The sequence below is a fragment of the Diceros bicornis genome, chromosome 21, assembly GCF_020826845.1.
Source record: "Diceros bicornis minor isolate mBicDic1 chromosome 21, mDicBic1.mat.cur, whole genome shotgun sequence".
NCBI lineage: Eukaryota > Metazoa > Chordata > Mammalia > Perissodactyla > Rhinocerotidae > Diceros > Diceros bicornis.
In genome coordinates this window covers 18617259-18634000 of record NC_080760.1, presented here as the reverse complement: position 1 = coordinate 18634000, position 16742 = coordinate 18617259, and the positions used below count along the sequence as shown (strand labels likewise).

Here is a 16742-nt window from a genome sequence, read left to right as displayed (position 1 = left end):
GGATAGGAGACGGGAAGGAAATGAGGATGGGTGTACGTGGATATATTTATGGGTAGATAATTTAAGAATGCTTTCAGCTGCAAATAACAGGGAACTTGACTAACACTAGCTTAGGCAAATTGAGCTTATTTTTCTCACAGAACAAGAAATCTGAGGGTAGGCAAATGCCAGTATTGGTTCACTGGATCAGAAGTATTAGGGCCTAAATCTTTGTAATACTCTTGGCTAGTTCTTCCTAGTCAGTGATGTTACAGCTCCTGACATCAGGCTTTCAAATCATAGAGAAAGAGAAAGGGCAATTTTCATTAATCCTCTCTCTTTGGTCAGGAAAGCAAGCTTTCTTAGAAGCTCCCCAGCAGACTTCATTTTATATCTCATTAGTCACAACTGTGTCACATGATTATCTCTCTCTGCAAGAAAGTCTTGGAAAGTGAATATTTAGCTTTATCAGTATCTCAGTGGTGCTGATTAAAGAAGCGTGTTGCTGGGAATGGGTGTTGAGTTGGCCAGTCAATCAACAATGTCTGCTATGGGGAGTGGAAACTGAAGCAAGTTGTACCTACCTTTTGTCTGAGAAACTGAAGCATGTTGTACCTACATTTTGTCTGAGAAGAACTTGCAAAGTAATCTCCTGGTAGACTGGAGTAGAGATACATTGGTGAGGTGGAACAGGTGTGTTTTGTGGAGCTGGAAAATAAGGTTTAGAATAATTGCAGTAGGTTGTGGGAGAGGAAGCTGGATAAGAAAATATAAAAAGATGTCCCAAGTCATTAGTCTAACTCCAAAGTCTTTCATTCTCTCACCCCAAGCTACCATATATAAATCCTTATGAATCCCACTCGTTGTGAGGATTAAATATGATAATATGAATTATATTTAGCACAGTGTTTAGTATGTAGTATATAGTGTTAACTTAACTGATAGTGTCCTCTTGCCTTAAGCAAATTAGTTAAATTGCTGCCTTTTAAACAAGGCTTTCCCTACCTACCTTCATATGTTGCTCACTATTCTCCCCATCTAAAGAACCCTTCTAAACACACACACACACACACACAAACATATATACACAAAATATACCTCTTACTCATTTTTCAGGAAAAATCTCATTTCATTAATTACTAATATAGCTTGAAGGGACTTCTAATTCTTACAATCCCATAGTATTTATTATTCATCCCAGTCATTTGGGATCTGTAATATATTCTTGAATTCATTAAACCAGCAGTTATTTTATTGCGAGTTGTCTTTCTGTAGGACTGTGCTTCATTTTCTCTACTACCTCTTGAGGGCTAGACCTGATGCTTATACTTTTTTTTCCTGATTCTTTCATATGCTCAGAAGCACTCCTAAGATTTTACCAGAGGTTCTCAAACTATGTTTGTTGATCAGTTAGTTCTCATCCCTATAATTTAGGTCAAGGCACATGTCAGAAAGCAGCAAAGTTATTCGTTTAACATCTTTTACTGACATTTCTGAATGTCTGAAGCCCCAGCTGGATAGAAGATATACTTATACAGAAGAACCTTTGGTAAGTATTTTGAGAACTGATTAATATGATTCCTCATTTAACTGATCAATGTCCCCTGATTTTAGAGAATTTTTATTGATTTACCATTATCCTTTTTCTTTACTAAACAACACATTTAATTTTTTCCTTGCAAGAGGATTTTTACACAAAAATTTCCTCTGTGTTTCCTTTTGCAGTACTCTGTTGCTATATACTCCATTGATTACTGTTTATAAAAATAGCTGTGTTCTGGTTTTGGTATGACAACTCAGACAACAAAACAAGACCCTCTAGGATTTTTATTAAATTTTTAACACTTGATAAAAAAATAATATTTGATGTTATGTTTTAGAAGCTTAGAATTTTTATAAAGCATAGTATTTCCAGAGTGTGGCTACCTTGATAATATGGATTTAATATACTTGTTCTGGATGACATTTCACATTCCCTAAGGATTATACTTTGGGTAGAAACCTTGGTAGTCCCAATATAGTCTAAACACTTAGATATAATTTTGTATAACTATTTATTTTATTCTAAGCACACAGTTCTTCTTTTCTTCTAATTAGGATTTTTTTTTTCCCTAACAAAATAATGATTTTTTTAGTTTTGGAATGCGAGTAGTTAAACATCATAAAAAGATTATATTCTCACCTCAGAATTTGTTTAGTTGGCGATAAAGAAAGAGGCAGAGAGACACTATAACATAGAGAGAACAAGAAACTTACACTTTAAATTGTTCATGGCACAGTTATTTTAAGATTACAAAGAAGTCTGAGTTCCACACAACAAATAGCAAAGAGTTCGTGTGAATAGTGGATGCCCTTTCATGTTCTAAAGTCACTCTGTGCTTGGAGAAAGAGCCAGCTTGCTGTGTTTCAAGAATGGGACTAGGGTTGCCAACATTGTTGGCAGAGAAGCCCATAAATAGAAAGTTTTATGAGAACTTATACTGCCATTTACAGACTGGAGGCCATGACCTGTGTGGGGGGAGACTGTCCAAAGAGGGACCCCCTAAGGACAGTTAATGAGCAGCACTGAAAGGCCTTGAAGATAGTTCTTTTTATAACTCTCTTGTAGCTATTATAGCAGCACCTCAAGGCTAAAATAACAGTAAACATGTAGGAAAGAGGCCACCAACAGAGATTTGGAAAACTCCTAAAATGGTATCACTGTGTCTACAACATGAAAATAATTGAGGTTTAACATTTTTTGAAATCAGATTGGTTTATAAGAGAAGGAAGTCTGCTGCAATAGTTGGCTCCATAAATGAATCTTATATGACAGTCAGATGCAAACATGCTGCATTAATTACATATATGGTACAAAAATATAATGAAATAGTCCAGTGGGAGAAGGACAGCCTGGCAGAATTTATGAACCCTTCTGTTGTACAATGTCATAAAAAAAATTACAGTGTTTCTGGGTGGATAATGGACTTCTGTTTTGTTATCTAGGTTAAAACCATGGCAGATGGTGCCTTGGGAGGATTTGACATGGAAAATTTGTTGCAATCTCTTTATGTAGAAAATAGAGCTGGATTCTTCTTTACTAAATTCTGTGAGCATTCAGGGAACAAGGTAGAAAATAATTATTTTAAATCTAATTTTGTACTTTTACTTCATTTTACGATAAGAGAGGTTAAAATAACTCAATGCTCAAATAATTATATTTGATGTTAAAAGTCCATCTCCTGTGGTAATTTCATACTAAATATTTAGTAAAATTTAAACATCTCAATTATAATTATCTTTGGTTCACTATCCTAATAAAATTATAAGTAAAAGTAAAATACAGATAGACAAGGGTTGACTTGGATTATTAACAATAGTATATTATCATATAATTTTGTTTCAATGTAATATATATTAAATTCAGAGTTGGTTTCTATCAATCCTTTAATTTTTATTTCTAATAATTCTAATGATTACTAATTATAATTGATAGTGGCAAACTATTTAATTAACTAGAACACTTGCTATTTTAATGACCAATTATGTGAGTGTCATACATGCAAAAATATAATGTTTTAGTGACAATACCAATTAATGTTTTGTATGTTGCCAGTTTGTGATAGAAGACAAAACCATCTTAAACTGAACCTGATTTATGGTAACACCAAGGAGCTAAACAATTATTTATATTTGAAATTAGAGCTTTGTAGAGCTTTAATAATTGGGTGGTAATAATTTATGTACTTTTTCCGTCTGCAGTTATGGAAGAACAGTGTGTACTTTTGGTTTGACCTACAGGCTTATCATCAGCTTTTCTACCAAGAAACGCTTCACCCTTTTAAAGCATGCAAGCAAGCCCAAGTAAGTAGTAAATAACGTTGGTTCAATGTGAAGCTCTAAGTGCACAGAGAAATGAGAAGTTATGTCCAGCCCTAAACAAGAGAAATCTGGGAGCACAGGCAAAAAGGCACCAGTTAAATTGTTGCTATGGGATTACGTTATTTAAATGTCAGCAGAATATTGTTTCATAATCTGATTTGTGGATTCTCTGTTTTATTTGGTTTGCTTTGTTTTCTCTTTGCTGCCAATTAGTTGTTCTTCCAATAAAGGACATCCCATCTTTTTTTCTAATTTATGCCTTTTTGGTTTGATTGTGAGTGACTTAAAAGAGAACCCTAAGAGAGGACTTGTAATGAATCATTGAAGTGATTGGGAGCAGAGGCATTGACCGAAGCTGTTCTCTGAGCTTCCTGCAGAAATCAACTGTTGGATACACTTAGGCTGTTGACCTGTCTAAGGAGCGGGAAAGGATGTTGACTGACTGTGTGTGGTATAGGCCCTGTGTCATCGCCTGGTCTGTGCTACACACCATATAAGATAGATACGGAGAGGTGGAGAAAAGAACATCTCAAGACCACCCTGAAGCAAAATAAATGAGGAAGAAAAAAACAATAAAGGAGGAAGAACAGAGAATTCTCTGCAAAGGGAGACAGAGAGAGTGGCCTCTTTTGAGGGGAGAAGGAAAGGGAATAGAATTATGACTCAAACTGACTTATCTGGGCTGGCCCTGTGGCTTAGCGGTTAAGTACGCGCGCTCTGCTACTGGCGGCCCGGGTTCGGATCCCGGGTGCGCACCAACGCACCACTTCTCCGGCCACACTGAGGCCACGTCCCACATACAGCAACTAAAAAAGGATGTGCAACTATGACATACAACTATCTACTGGGGCTTTGGGGAAAAAAAAAAGGAGGAGGATTGGCAATAGATGTTAGCTCAGAGCCAGTCTTCCTCAGCAAAAAGAGGAGGATTAGCATGGATGTTAGCTCAGGGGTGATCTTCCTCACAAACAAACAAACAAACAAACAAAAACTGACTTATCTTTTCAGTTTTTTATTCGTAGGATCTTTTATGGAAAGAAGTCTTCAAGCCTAGAAAACTGCTAATCACTTCTATATCTGTTGACCACTTAAGTAGTTCTTATAATCTGGAATAACCCCGTTCCAGAGACCCTCTTCCTGAACAATGTGGAGGAGATTAACTTTGTCATATTATTTATCTTACTATAATCTTATTCAGGACATCAGAGAGTACTGCTGGATTTTTATTGTTATTTCCACCACCCTGACTCTGGCATTAATAACTATGCTTTGTAAATCAGCTGACAGAGCTTTGTACTTTTTACCATGAGAGTAAGGGCTTCAGCTCCTACACAGCCCAGATCTGGCTCCATGAAATCATGAAATTATATGTCTAATTTGCCAGTACCATTTTCTGAGACCACACAGTTGGCTCTTCTGCTTGTTAATCCTTTACCTGTTAAGTCTCTACTTATCCTCCTCCCTGTAACCTATTGCCCCTGTCTGCTAAAGTACCATCTGTTATTTTTATTGTGTTTTCACTACTACAAAGTGTACTCCTCCAAAAATCTTCAGCTGCTCAATTACGTGGGCTTTTTTTATTGTTGTAATCACCATATTTTCACGCACTTGTAAAAGCAGAGATTTTATTTGAACTTGGTAGACTTATTAATTCTTAGTAATGATATTATTCAGCCAGCTATAAATGATTGTGAAACAGGATAAGTCAAGTTTTGGTTATTATGAGATGGATTATTCTGTTTAGGAATTATCAAAGCCCTTAAGCTTTTTATTCTCTCCTAGCTTCTCTTTTGATGAGTCAAAGCAGAGTAGGGGGAGGGGAGCAATGGAGACAATGGCTTTTAGGTGAATAGGGGGAAATAAAAGGAGGAAATCATGTGATTTTTTTTTTACTTGTTTGCTTTTTGCACCTATGATTACTTTATTTTATTTTTTGGTTAGTGGAGCAACTGTCTAAATTGGTTTAGATTTTAATTATCTAATATTTCTGTGCCTCCAGATACAAGAATTGCCTCTAATACCATAATCCTGTAGATTTGTTTCACAGTATGAAATGCCATTCATTTCTTTATAATAGAAGTGCTGTATGGCTTTCTTCAAGGTTACATTTACAATATAGATCTTTGGATTCATAACGCCAATGGCAGAATATAATCAGCTGGCACTATCTTCAAGTTGCTGTGACCTTGATTTTATATTGTTTTTATACACCTGCAAAGCTGTGTGGTAGGAGATCAAGAGTTGATTCGAAGAGACTCCCATGCTTTCCTGTATGCTAGTAGGCAAATTATGTACCTTGAAGTTTTATTGCCTTGTGAAGTATTACAGAAATATCTACAGGCAGAATAGATGTTGGGTTAGTGACAGTGATTTAGCATGACTAACTGTGGTTCAACAGTTTGAACTACAATCTTGGGCATGCCCTGAAGATTTCACTGCATGGCTTCAAGATAGAATAGTGCGCAGTTAGAAACCAACTAAAATTGTCTTGGAAGGAGAAAAGGGATCACCACCATAGTGCAGAGATAAAGTCTGTGAGTCTAGCAGCAGCTTTCCAGGGGACCATCTATCACGGCTAAGATTTGGAGCCTAGATTGTTCACAGATGGTCCTATAGCTTTTTTTTTTCCTTTTTACTTTTTTTTTATGGAGGTCATATTGGTTTACAACATGGTATAATTTCAGGTATACATTATTATATATCAGTTTCTGTATAGACTGCATCGTGCTCACCACCAGTAGTCTAGTTGTTATCCATCACTGTACATGTGTACCCCTTTAGCCCTTTTGGCCGCCCCCCACCTCCTTCCCCTCTGGTAACCACTAATCTGTTCTCCTTATCCATGTGTTTATCTTTCACATGAGTGAAATCATACAGTGTTTGTCTTTCTCCGTCTGGCTTATTTCGCTTAAAATAATACCCTCAAGGTCCAACCATGTTGTTGCAAGTGGGAAAATTTTGCCTTTTTTATGGCTGAGTAGTATTTCATTGTGTGTGTGTGTGTATATATATGTGTGTGTCATATATATATCTATGTATGACATCTTCTTCATCCATTCATCCGTTGATGGGCACTTGGCTTGCTTCCATGTCTTGGCTATTGTGAATAATGCTACAGTGAACATAAGGATGCATACATCTATTTGTATTGTTGATTTCATGTCTTTGGATAAATACCTAGTAGTGGAATTGCGAGATCATATGGTATTGCTATTTTTAATTTTTTGAGAAATCTCCATACTGTTTTCCATAGTGACTGCACCAGTTTGCATTCCCACCAGCAGTGTATGAGGGTTTCCTTTTCTCACATCCTCTCCAACATTTGTTTTTTGCCTTGGAAATTGTAGCCATTCTGATAGTTGTAAGGCGATATCTCGTAGTTTTGATTTACATTTCCCTAATAAGTAGTGATGTGGAACATCTTTTCATGTGCCTGTTGCCCATCTCTGTATCTTCTTTGAAAATATGTCTGCTCATATCCTCTGCCCATTTTCTGATTGGGTTGTTCATTCTTTTGTTGTTGAGTTATATGAGTTCTGTATATATATTGGAAATCAATCACTTGTCAGATATATGATTTGCAAATATTTTCTCCCAGTTGATGGATTGTCTTTTTGTTTTGTTCCTGGATTCCTTTGCCTTGCAGAAGCACTTTAGTCTAAAGAAGTACCATTTGTTTATTTTTTCTTTTGTTTCCCTGGCCCAAGTAGACATGGTATTCAAAAAGATCCTTCTAAGACTGATGTCAAAGAGTGTACTGCCTATATTTTCTTCTAGGAGTTTTATGGTTTCACGTCTTACCTTCAAGTGTTTAATCCATTTTGAGTTAATTTTTTTGTATGGTGAAAGATAATGGTTTTCTTTCATTCTTTGCATGTGGCTGTCCATTTTTTCCCAGCACCATTTATTGGAGAGACCTTCCTTTCCCCATTGTATGTTCTTGGCTCCTTTGTCGAAGATTAGCTGTCCATGTATGGGTGGTTTTATTTCTGGGCTTTCAGTTCTGTTCCATTGATCTGTATGTCTTTTTCTGCCAGTACCATGCTGTTTTTATTACTGTGGCTTTGTAGTGTATTTTGAAGTCAGGAATTGTGATACCTCCAGCTTTGTTCTTTTTTCTGAGGATTTCTTTGGCTATGTGGAGTCTTTTGTTGTTCCATATAAATTTTAGGATTCTTTGTTCTATTTTTGTGAGGAATGTTATTGGGATTCTGATTGGGATTACATTGAATCTGTAGATTGCTTTGGGTAATATGGACATTTTAACTACGTTTATTCTTCCAATCCATGAGCATGCAATATCTTTCCTTTTCTTTATGTTTTCTTTGATTTCTTTCAATAATGTCTTATAGTTTTCAGTGTATAGATCTTTCACCTCCTTGGTTACATTTATTCCTAGATATTTTATTCTTTTTGTTGCACTTGTAAGTGGGATTCTATTCTTCACTTCTCTTTCTGCTAGTTTGTTGTTAGTATATAAAAATGCAAGTGATTTTTGGATGTTGATTTTGTATCCTGTAACTTTACTGTATTTGTTATTTCCAATAGTTTTTTGGTGGATTCTTTAGGGTTTTCTATATATAGAATCATGTCATCCACAAATAGTGACAGTTTTACTTCTTCCTTTCCCATTTGGATCCCTTTTATTTCTTTTTCTTGCCTAATTGCTCTGGCTAAAACTTCCAGTACTATGTTGATTAGGAGTGGTGAGAGTGGGCATCCTGTCTTGTTCCTGTTCTCAGAGGAATAGTTTTCAGTTTTTCACCATTGAGTGTGGTGTTGGCTGTTTATCCACCTTTATTATGTTGGGGTACTTTCCTTCGCTGTCCATTTTATTGAAAGTTTTTATTGTAAATAGATGTTGGATCTTGTCAAATGCTTTCTCTGCATCTGTTAACATTATCATGTGATTTTTATTCTTTATGTTGTTAATGTGGTGTATCACATTGATTTATTTGTAAATGTTGAACCATCCCTGTGTCCCTGGAATAAATCCCACTTGATCATGGTATATGATCCTTTTAATGTATTATTGTATTCGATTTGCTAATGTTTTGTTGAGGATGTTTGCATCTATGTTCATCAGCAATATTGGCCTGTAATTTTCTTTTTTTCTGTTGTCGTTGTCTGGTTTCAGTATCAGGATAATGTTGGCCTTGTAAAATGAGTTAGGAAGCATCCCCTCCTCTTCAATTTTTGGAAAGAGTTTGAAAAGGATGGGTATTAAATTTTCTTTGAATGTGTGGTAGAATTCGCCAGAGAAGCCATCTGGTTCTGGGCTTTTGTTTTGGGGGAGGTTTTTGGTTACTGTTCACTCTCTTTACGTGTGATGGGTCTATTCAGGTTCTCTATTTCTTAATTCAGTTTTGGGAGGTTGTATGATTCTATGTATTTGTCTATTTCTTCTGGGTTATCCAGTTTGTTGGTGTATAGCTTTTCATTGTATTCTCTTATAATTCTTTGTATTTCTGTGGTATCTGTTGTTATTTCTCCTCTTTCATTTCTGATTTTATGTAGTTGAGCCCTCTCTCTGTTTTTCTGGGTCTGCCTAAAGGTTTGTCAATTTTGTTTATCTTTTCAAAGAATCAGCTGTTAGTTTCATTGATCCTTTCTATTGTCCTTTCAGTCTTTGTTTCATTGGTTTATGCTGTGATTTTTATTATTTCCTTCCTTTTACTGACTTTGGGCTTTGTTGTTCTTCTTTTTCTAGTTCTTTTAAGAATAGTGTAGGCTTGTTTATTTGTGATTCTTCTTGTTGCTTCAGGTAGGCCTGTATTGCTATAAATTTCCTTCTTAGTAACACTTTTGCTGCATCCTGTAAGTTTTGGTATGTTGTGTTTTCATTTTCATTTGTCTCCAGGTATTTTTTTGATTTATCCTTTAATTTCTTCATTGACCCAATAGTTGTTCAGGAGGGTGTTATTTAGTCTCTACATGTTGTGACTTTTCCAGCTTTCTTCTTATAGTTTATTTCTAGTTTCATAACATTGTGGTTGGAAAAGATGCTTGATATGATTTCAGTCTTCTTAAATTTATTGAGGCTTGTTTTGTTTCCCAGCATATGGTCTATCTTTGAGAATGTTCCATGTGCACTTGAGAAGAATGTATATTCTGCTGTTTTTGGATGGAATGTTTTATATATATCTGTTAAGTCCATCTGGTCTAGTGTTTCTTTTAAGGCCACTGTTTCCTTGTTGACTCTCTAGATGATCTGTCAACTGATGTAACTGGGGTTTTAAGGTCCCCTACTATTATTGTGTTGCTGTCAATTTCTCCCTTTAGGTCTGTTAATAGTTGCTTTATATGCTTTGGTGCTTCTGTGTTAGGTGCATGTATATTAATAAATGTTATGTCTTCTTGTTGGAATCTCTCTTGTATCATTATATAATGCCCATCTTTGCTCTTGTTATCTTTTTTTATCTTGAAGTCTATTTTGTCTGATATGAGTACAGCTATATGTGCTTTCTTTTGCTTGCCATTTGCTTGCAGTATCATCTTCCATCCCTTCACTCTGAGCCTATGTTTGTCTTTAGAGCTGAGATGTGTTCCCTGGAGGCAGCATATCGTTGGGTCTCGTTTTTTAATCCTTCCAGCTACTCTGTGTCTTTTGATTGGAGAATTCAATCCATTTACATTTAGAATGATTATTGATATATGAGGGCTTAATTCTGCCATTTTATCTCTTGTTTTCAGGTCGTTCTGTATTTCCATTGTTTCTTTTCCCTTGTATTTCTGACTGCCATTTCAGTTTGGTGGTTTTCTGTGATGGTTTTCTCAATTTTCTCTTTATTTATGATTTGTGATTCTGCTCTGATTTTTTGTTTTGTGGTTACCATGAGGTTTGTATAAAATATCTCATAGATGAGATAGTCCATTTTCTCATAGCCTCTTATCTCCATTAGCGTATGCAGGTTTCATCCCTTTCCTCTTCCCCTTCTATGTTTTTGTTGTCACAAATTATTCTTTTTTTGTGTTGTGAGTTTGTGACCAAATTGAAGTGTTTATAGTTATTTTCGATGCTTTCTTTCCTTTTATTCTTTATGTTATAATTAAGTATTTGCTAACTTATTCTGATATAGAGCTGCAATTTTCTGATTCTGTCTGTCTATTTATCTCCTTGCTGGAGGTTTTGTAAATGTTTGCTTTTTAGTTTCAGATAGGAGGGCTCCTTTCAACGTTTCTTGTAAGGCAGGTCTAGTGGTGATGAACTTCCTCAGCTTTTGTTTGGCTGAGAAAGCTTTTATTTCTCCATCATATCCAAAGGATAATTTTGCTGGATAGAATATTCTTGGCTGATAGTTTTTGTCTTTCAGTAATTTGAATATATCATTCCATTCTCTCCTAGCCTGTAGGATTTCTGCTGAGAAATCTGCTGAAAGCCTGATGGGGGTTCATTTGTAGGTTATTTTCTTCTGTCTTGCTGCTCTTAATGTTTTTTCTTTGTCATTGACTTTTGACAGTTTTAATATCATCTGCCTTGGAGAAGGTCTTTTTGCATTGAAATAATTAGGAGTTGTATTAGCTTCATGTACTTGCATGTTCAGTTCCTTCCCCAGATTTGGGAAGTTCTCAGCCATTATTTCTTTGACTAAGCTCTCTGCTCCTTTCTCCCTCTCTTCCCCTTCTGGGATTCCTGTAATCCTTATGTTACTTTTTCTAATTGAATTGGATATTTCTCAAAAAATTTATTTCTTTAAAATCTTAATTTTCTCTCTTCCACCTGACTCATTTCTAGGTTTCTATCCTCAAGCTCACTACTTCTATCTTCCATACGATCAGCTCTATTTTTTATGCTTTCTACATTATTTTTCCCCTCATTTATTGTGTTCTTCATATCCAGAATTTCTATTTGTTTTTTTTTTTTTTTTAGAGTTTCAATCTCTTCGGTGAAGTACTCCTTCTGGTCATTAATTTTATTCCTGAGCTCATTGAACTGTCTTTCTGAGTTTTCTTGTAACTTGTTGAATTTTTTTATGACCGCTATTTTGAATTCTCTGTCAATTGGATTATAAACTTCTGTGACTTCCAGTTTGCTTTCTAGAGAGCTGTCATTCTCCTTCTTTTCTGCTGTGTTACTGTGGTTCTTCATGGTATTTGATGAATTGATCCTCTGCTGATGCATTTGTGGTAATTTGGGCACAGGTTTAGTCACTTTCGTTCTGTGCTGCTTCTGGTTGTATTTGAGAGCCTATATTTTTCCTACTCCACTGCCTCTGCCAGAGGCATTGTCAGTGCCCTCCTTGTACTGCTTGTGCCTCTGGTGTTTCCAGTGCCTTCACTTTAGTCTCAGTGTCACCACCAGGGTCACCAGGCACGAGCACTTCTACTGCTTCTGGGGTCACCTGGGTCTCGTGTTCCTCCACTGGCTCTCCGTGGACTCTCCACAGGCTCAGATGCTGCTTCCCCATGCACCTGTGCTGCTGCTTTTAGGTTGTCTATGGGTGCTGGTTGCACTGCTGCCAGGGGTGCTGGCTTCACAGGTATCACTGTCACTGCTGTGGGCCTAGTGGCTGGGGGAATTGTATGCAGCCCCCGGCTGCTGGTAGAGCTGGTGTCAGGGATGCTGCCACTGGGGGCTGGGTCAGCAGTTCTGCTGTGATTCCTAAAGCCTCTGGTTACCGGTTCCACCTGGCACTGCCAGCAGAGGAGCTTGGGCTAAGCAGGGAGAGATTTTTGTTGTTGCTGGCTATGCAGCCTCTGGTCTCTGGTACTTGCTGGTGTGCTTTGAAAACTCAGGTCATAGCACCCTGCCCCAGCCCAGAAAATCCAAGTTTTGTATACTACCCCCACTGTTGGAAAGACCTGGCCACTGCCGGGAGAGAGGGCGTGCACAATGTATCTGTTGAGAGATGGGCAGGTAGCAAGCCGACCCGCCTTCTCCACCCCTGCTGGGACCACTCACAGGTAAGCAGGCTAAGTCTGCTAGGAGACTAGGGAACAAGCCGGCCCGGCTTCTCCAGCCCCTCCAGGACTGTTCTGGGGTGAGTAGGCTGAGTCTGCTAGGAGATGGGCAGGTAGCAAGCCGGCTCACCTTCTCTGCCCTCTCTGGGACCACTCACAGGCAAGCGGCTAAGTCCTCTGGGAGATGGGCAGGTAGCAAGCCGTGCCTGTTTTCTTGCAGGTGTGTGTGCCAGTGTGGGGATCCGCGCCCTTGGATTGCTACTGCTGGGGGAGGGGGAAGGGACTGTTCCCCTAGTTCCACTGCCTCCTGGGGGTCCAGTCCACCCACCTTCAGCTATATAGATGCCTGGATATCTTATGTGTCCTGTTGTGTGGTGTAGGGAATCCTCTGCTGATCAATGGATATCCAATTGGTTGTAACTTAGAGGGGAGAGACAAAGGGAACAACTCGTTCTGCCATGATGCTGACCTCACCTCCCAAGTTTTTCCATCTTTTAATGTTGTATGTTGTAAATGAAAATAGATCAGTTTCCTTTGATCTATTTTCCAGTTCATATATTATTTCTTCAGGAGATTTCAGTCTGCTGTTTAACCCATCCATTAAGCTAAATCATTTTAGTAATTATGTTTTTTATTATTAGGCATTCTACTTGTGTTTTTCAAATCTTTCTACTTTTTTTTGGTCTTATTTTTTTCTCCATGTATTTCATTTCTTCTTTTATGTCTTTAAGCATTTCCAACATATATTATAGTCTATAGCTGTGTTAGTTATCTATTCCTGCATAACAGTGGTATCGTAACTGTGTGGCTTAAAACAACAGTCATTTATTATCTCACAGTTTATATGGATAAGGAGTCTGGGCATAGCTGTTCTGAGTCCTGTTCAAGGCTATAAATCAAGGTGTCAGCCAGGGCTGGTTACTCATCTGGGGCTCAACTGGGGAAGGATCTGCTTCAGTGCTCACATGGTTGTTAGCAGCATTCAGTTCCTTGCAGGGTGCTAGACTGAGAACTCAATTTTTTGCTGGCTGTCAGCTAGAGGGCACCTCAGCTCTGTGCCATGTGGCCCTCTCCATATGGCAGCTCACAACACTAGCAAGGGACAGAATTTCTTAGTAAGATAGGCATTACCATCTTATGTAACATAACCACATACACATAATCATATAAATCTCATCACTATTGCTGTATTCTATTGGTTAGAAGCAAGCCACACATTATACCCACACTTGGGGGTAAAGGATTATGAAAGGGTTGAACGCTAGGAGACACTGTGTTCGTATGAGCTGCCCTAGAGTCTGCCTTCTACAATATCCAATAATTCTATGATTTGTAGTTCTTGGGAGAACTAATTCTGCTATTTATTCTTTCTGCTAACGTGGTGGATTCTTTCCTTGTGTGTTTTGTAATTTTTGAATTATGAGCTCTTTAGTGAGGTTTTTATCTATGGTGCTTCTGCTAGGCATATTTTTAATGCTAATTTCTCATATTGGGGTTTCCTCATTTGCCAAGTGAAATCTTGAAAACCAAACCCACATGATAGTAAAGTCACAATAATGAATTCTCAGGAGATAATTTTTTCTTTTACGTAGAGTCGGGGCCAAGACAAGCAAGCTTCTTTTTTGTTTCCTGGGTTTGGTAGGTGTATATGTGTATGTTTTTTTCCCACTCTACATTTCACTTTGTGTATACCCCTTCAAAGACCTTGGTGTATGTATGCGTCTCAGTGTAACTTTTTCACCGTGTGAGGGTCCAAGGCCTTGTCTCCCATACCTGGGGCTCTTATAACCCACATCCTTGGCTGGTAGTCCCATCATCAGCTCGTGCTTATCACTCTGGTTTTCTGTATACTCCTTAATTTTGGCAGGTGATTCTCCTTACTATCTCAGCCATGCATTTAAAAGGATATTTGTATGCTTTATCTAATATTTCTAGGCATTTTATAGAGGAAGAGTTTTCAAATAATCTAGCCTGCCAAAGTAGCAGAAAAGGAAGTCTCTGTAAGAACCAATCATGTATTTTTCCAACTTAATATGCATAGTAAATATATGAGACGTTTTTATCCTATTTTTTATAGATAAAAGGAAACTAGATGTCTGAAATGTTAACCTTGCTAGGATTTCATAGCTAGAAATAAAATTAACCTCAAACTTGAGATTCAGAACCTACTTCAGTACTAAACTTTGCCTCCTCTCCTATGAAAGTTCTCATGTCTACCTCATGGGACTTTTGTAAGGATTGCATAAGATAATGTAGGTGGAAATATTTTGTAGTATAATATAGAGCACTCTATGGAATAAGTAGGTATTATTATTGTTAGAGTCAATACTTAAGTTTCTATCAATTAACTGGATAATGGGGAAGGAAAATAGGAATTTGAAGAAAATAGGATGAAAGAACAGTAGCTCCTAAATCAATAACTATTCATTTGACCATTACTATAACTTATTCTAAGTTTCAAAATACAACTTAAATCAAAATATACTTCATAGAATCACAACCTTTTAAGAATATCTTTTGCAGTGTTCTGTTACTTATTAATTAACATTCACTGAGAGCCTGCTATGTGCCAAGTAATGTTTTGTGAATACAAAGACAATTAGGACAATTTCTTGGCTTAAAGAACTCACTCTCTAGTCAGGGAGAGAGATAATTACTGAATTACTTCAACCATGTTTAAAGTAAACCCAGATATTAGCATCTTAACTGGAGCTTAAGTAACTTCTTTCTTTACCAGCAGATAACAATTGGTTATCGCTTTTTAAAATAATCGTCAGCTTCTTTTCAAATACCTGTAGGAGGGAGGGAACTACTTTTTCCCCCCTCATTTTTGAGCCAAAAGCTTTCATCCTTTAGTCTTTTTCCTGCCCTGTGAAGAAATACAAAATAAATCTCTCTCTTTTGAATGACAGCTCTTCAACCAAAAAATTATACTGTCCTGTTTTATTCATATCTACAACTTTAGACTTAATCTCAAATCTTTTCAGTATCTTTAACCATAGGTAGATGCAATCATGACATTGGGAAGTATCTTACTCCTGACGTCTGCACTCAATAATTTGACAGCCTGGAAATATTCTGGCCTAATGCTCTAGTGAGAGACTTTTGTTGCTTCTATTTATATACATTTCTATAAAGAAATCACTTGATGGGTTCCATGGCAAATAAGTCACTCTAAGACTACCCCTATCTATCCAGGCTCTATAGTACTGTCACTGGTTTACTCTTGTGTTAGTGAAATTTCACGAGAGAAAGGAAACACAAAAACTGAGTCGATAAATGTCATCAGACCTATACCATACATTGGTGTTTTTAGAAAGCCATAAGTTGTGGTGTAATAGTAATGCAGAATTCATTAACGTATTCATTCATCAATTATTTATTGCTATCCTTCTCATCCTCTCTGGCCCTCAATCATTTCAGTTTCCTCTTAGGCGATCTTAGATAGATTGTGGATTCTAATGAAGTGCATACCAGGTTGTGCAGCATAGCCCTACCTGAGGATTCCTCAAGTTTGTCCATGTATCTGGCCCCTTTGTTCCTGCTCCTGTTTCTACTATTATAGCAAAAGGAAATCAGTAAAAACTGGATGGCAGTTAGACCAGCAATTACAAGCATATCTTCCCTAGTCTAAAACTTTACTGATGTTTCCACAAACATTTATCAAATATCTGGTATATACTAGGCTCTGATCCATGCTGGGAGCACTTTGGGGAACAAAGCACACACAGGTGCTGCCATCCAGGTGCTATCAAGGTTCAAGAATGTGCTCTTCTGCCTACTTTTCCAGACGTCAGGGGTAAGAAAAATCTAGAAAGACTGAGAAAGAAGAGACCACGTAGCTCTTTTCCCTTAAAATTTACATTGTCCTGACCATGTTTTCCAATGCTGTCTGAGCTAATTTTAGGCAACCAAAACCTTGGGTGTTAACCACAGATTCCTTTGAAAAAACTTTTTATGGCATAAGAGGGGCAGTGTTGAAGATTTTTCTGATAGTCAGC

The 16742-nt window shown here is 37.3% G+C and overlaps 1 protein-coding gene across 1 annotated transcript in view; it reads left to right on the top strand.

The window, feature by feature from the left end:
* RGS22 (regulator of G protein signaling 22) overlaps window positions 1–16742 on the top strand; it is a 124113-nt gene that overhangs the window by 59552 nt on the left and 47819 nt on the right. The window contains exons 13-15 of the mRNA XM_058564475.1: window positions 1414–1528; window positions 2965–3087; window positions 3721–3822. Of these exons, the coding sequence (XP_058420458.1) occupies window positions 1414–1528; window positions 2965–3087; window positions 3721–3822 (340 nt within the window). The remainder of the gene's footprint in view (window positions 1–1413; window positions 1529–2964; window positions 3088–3720; window positions 3823–16742) is intronic.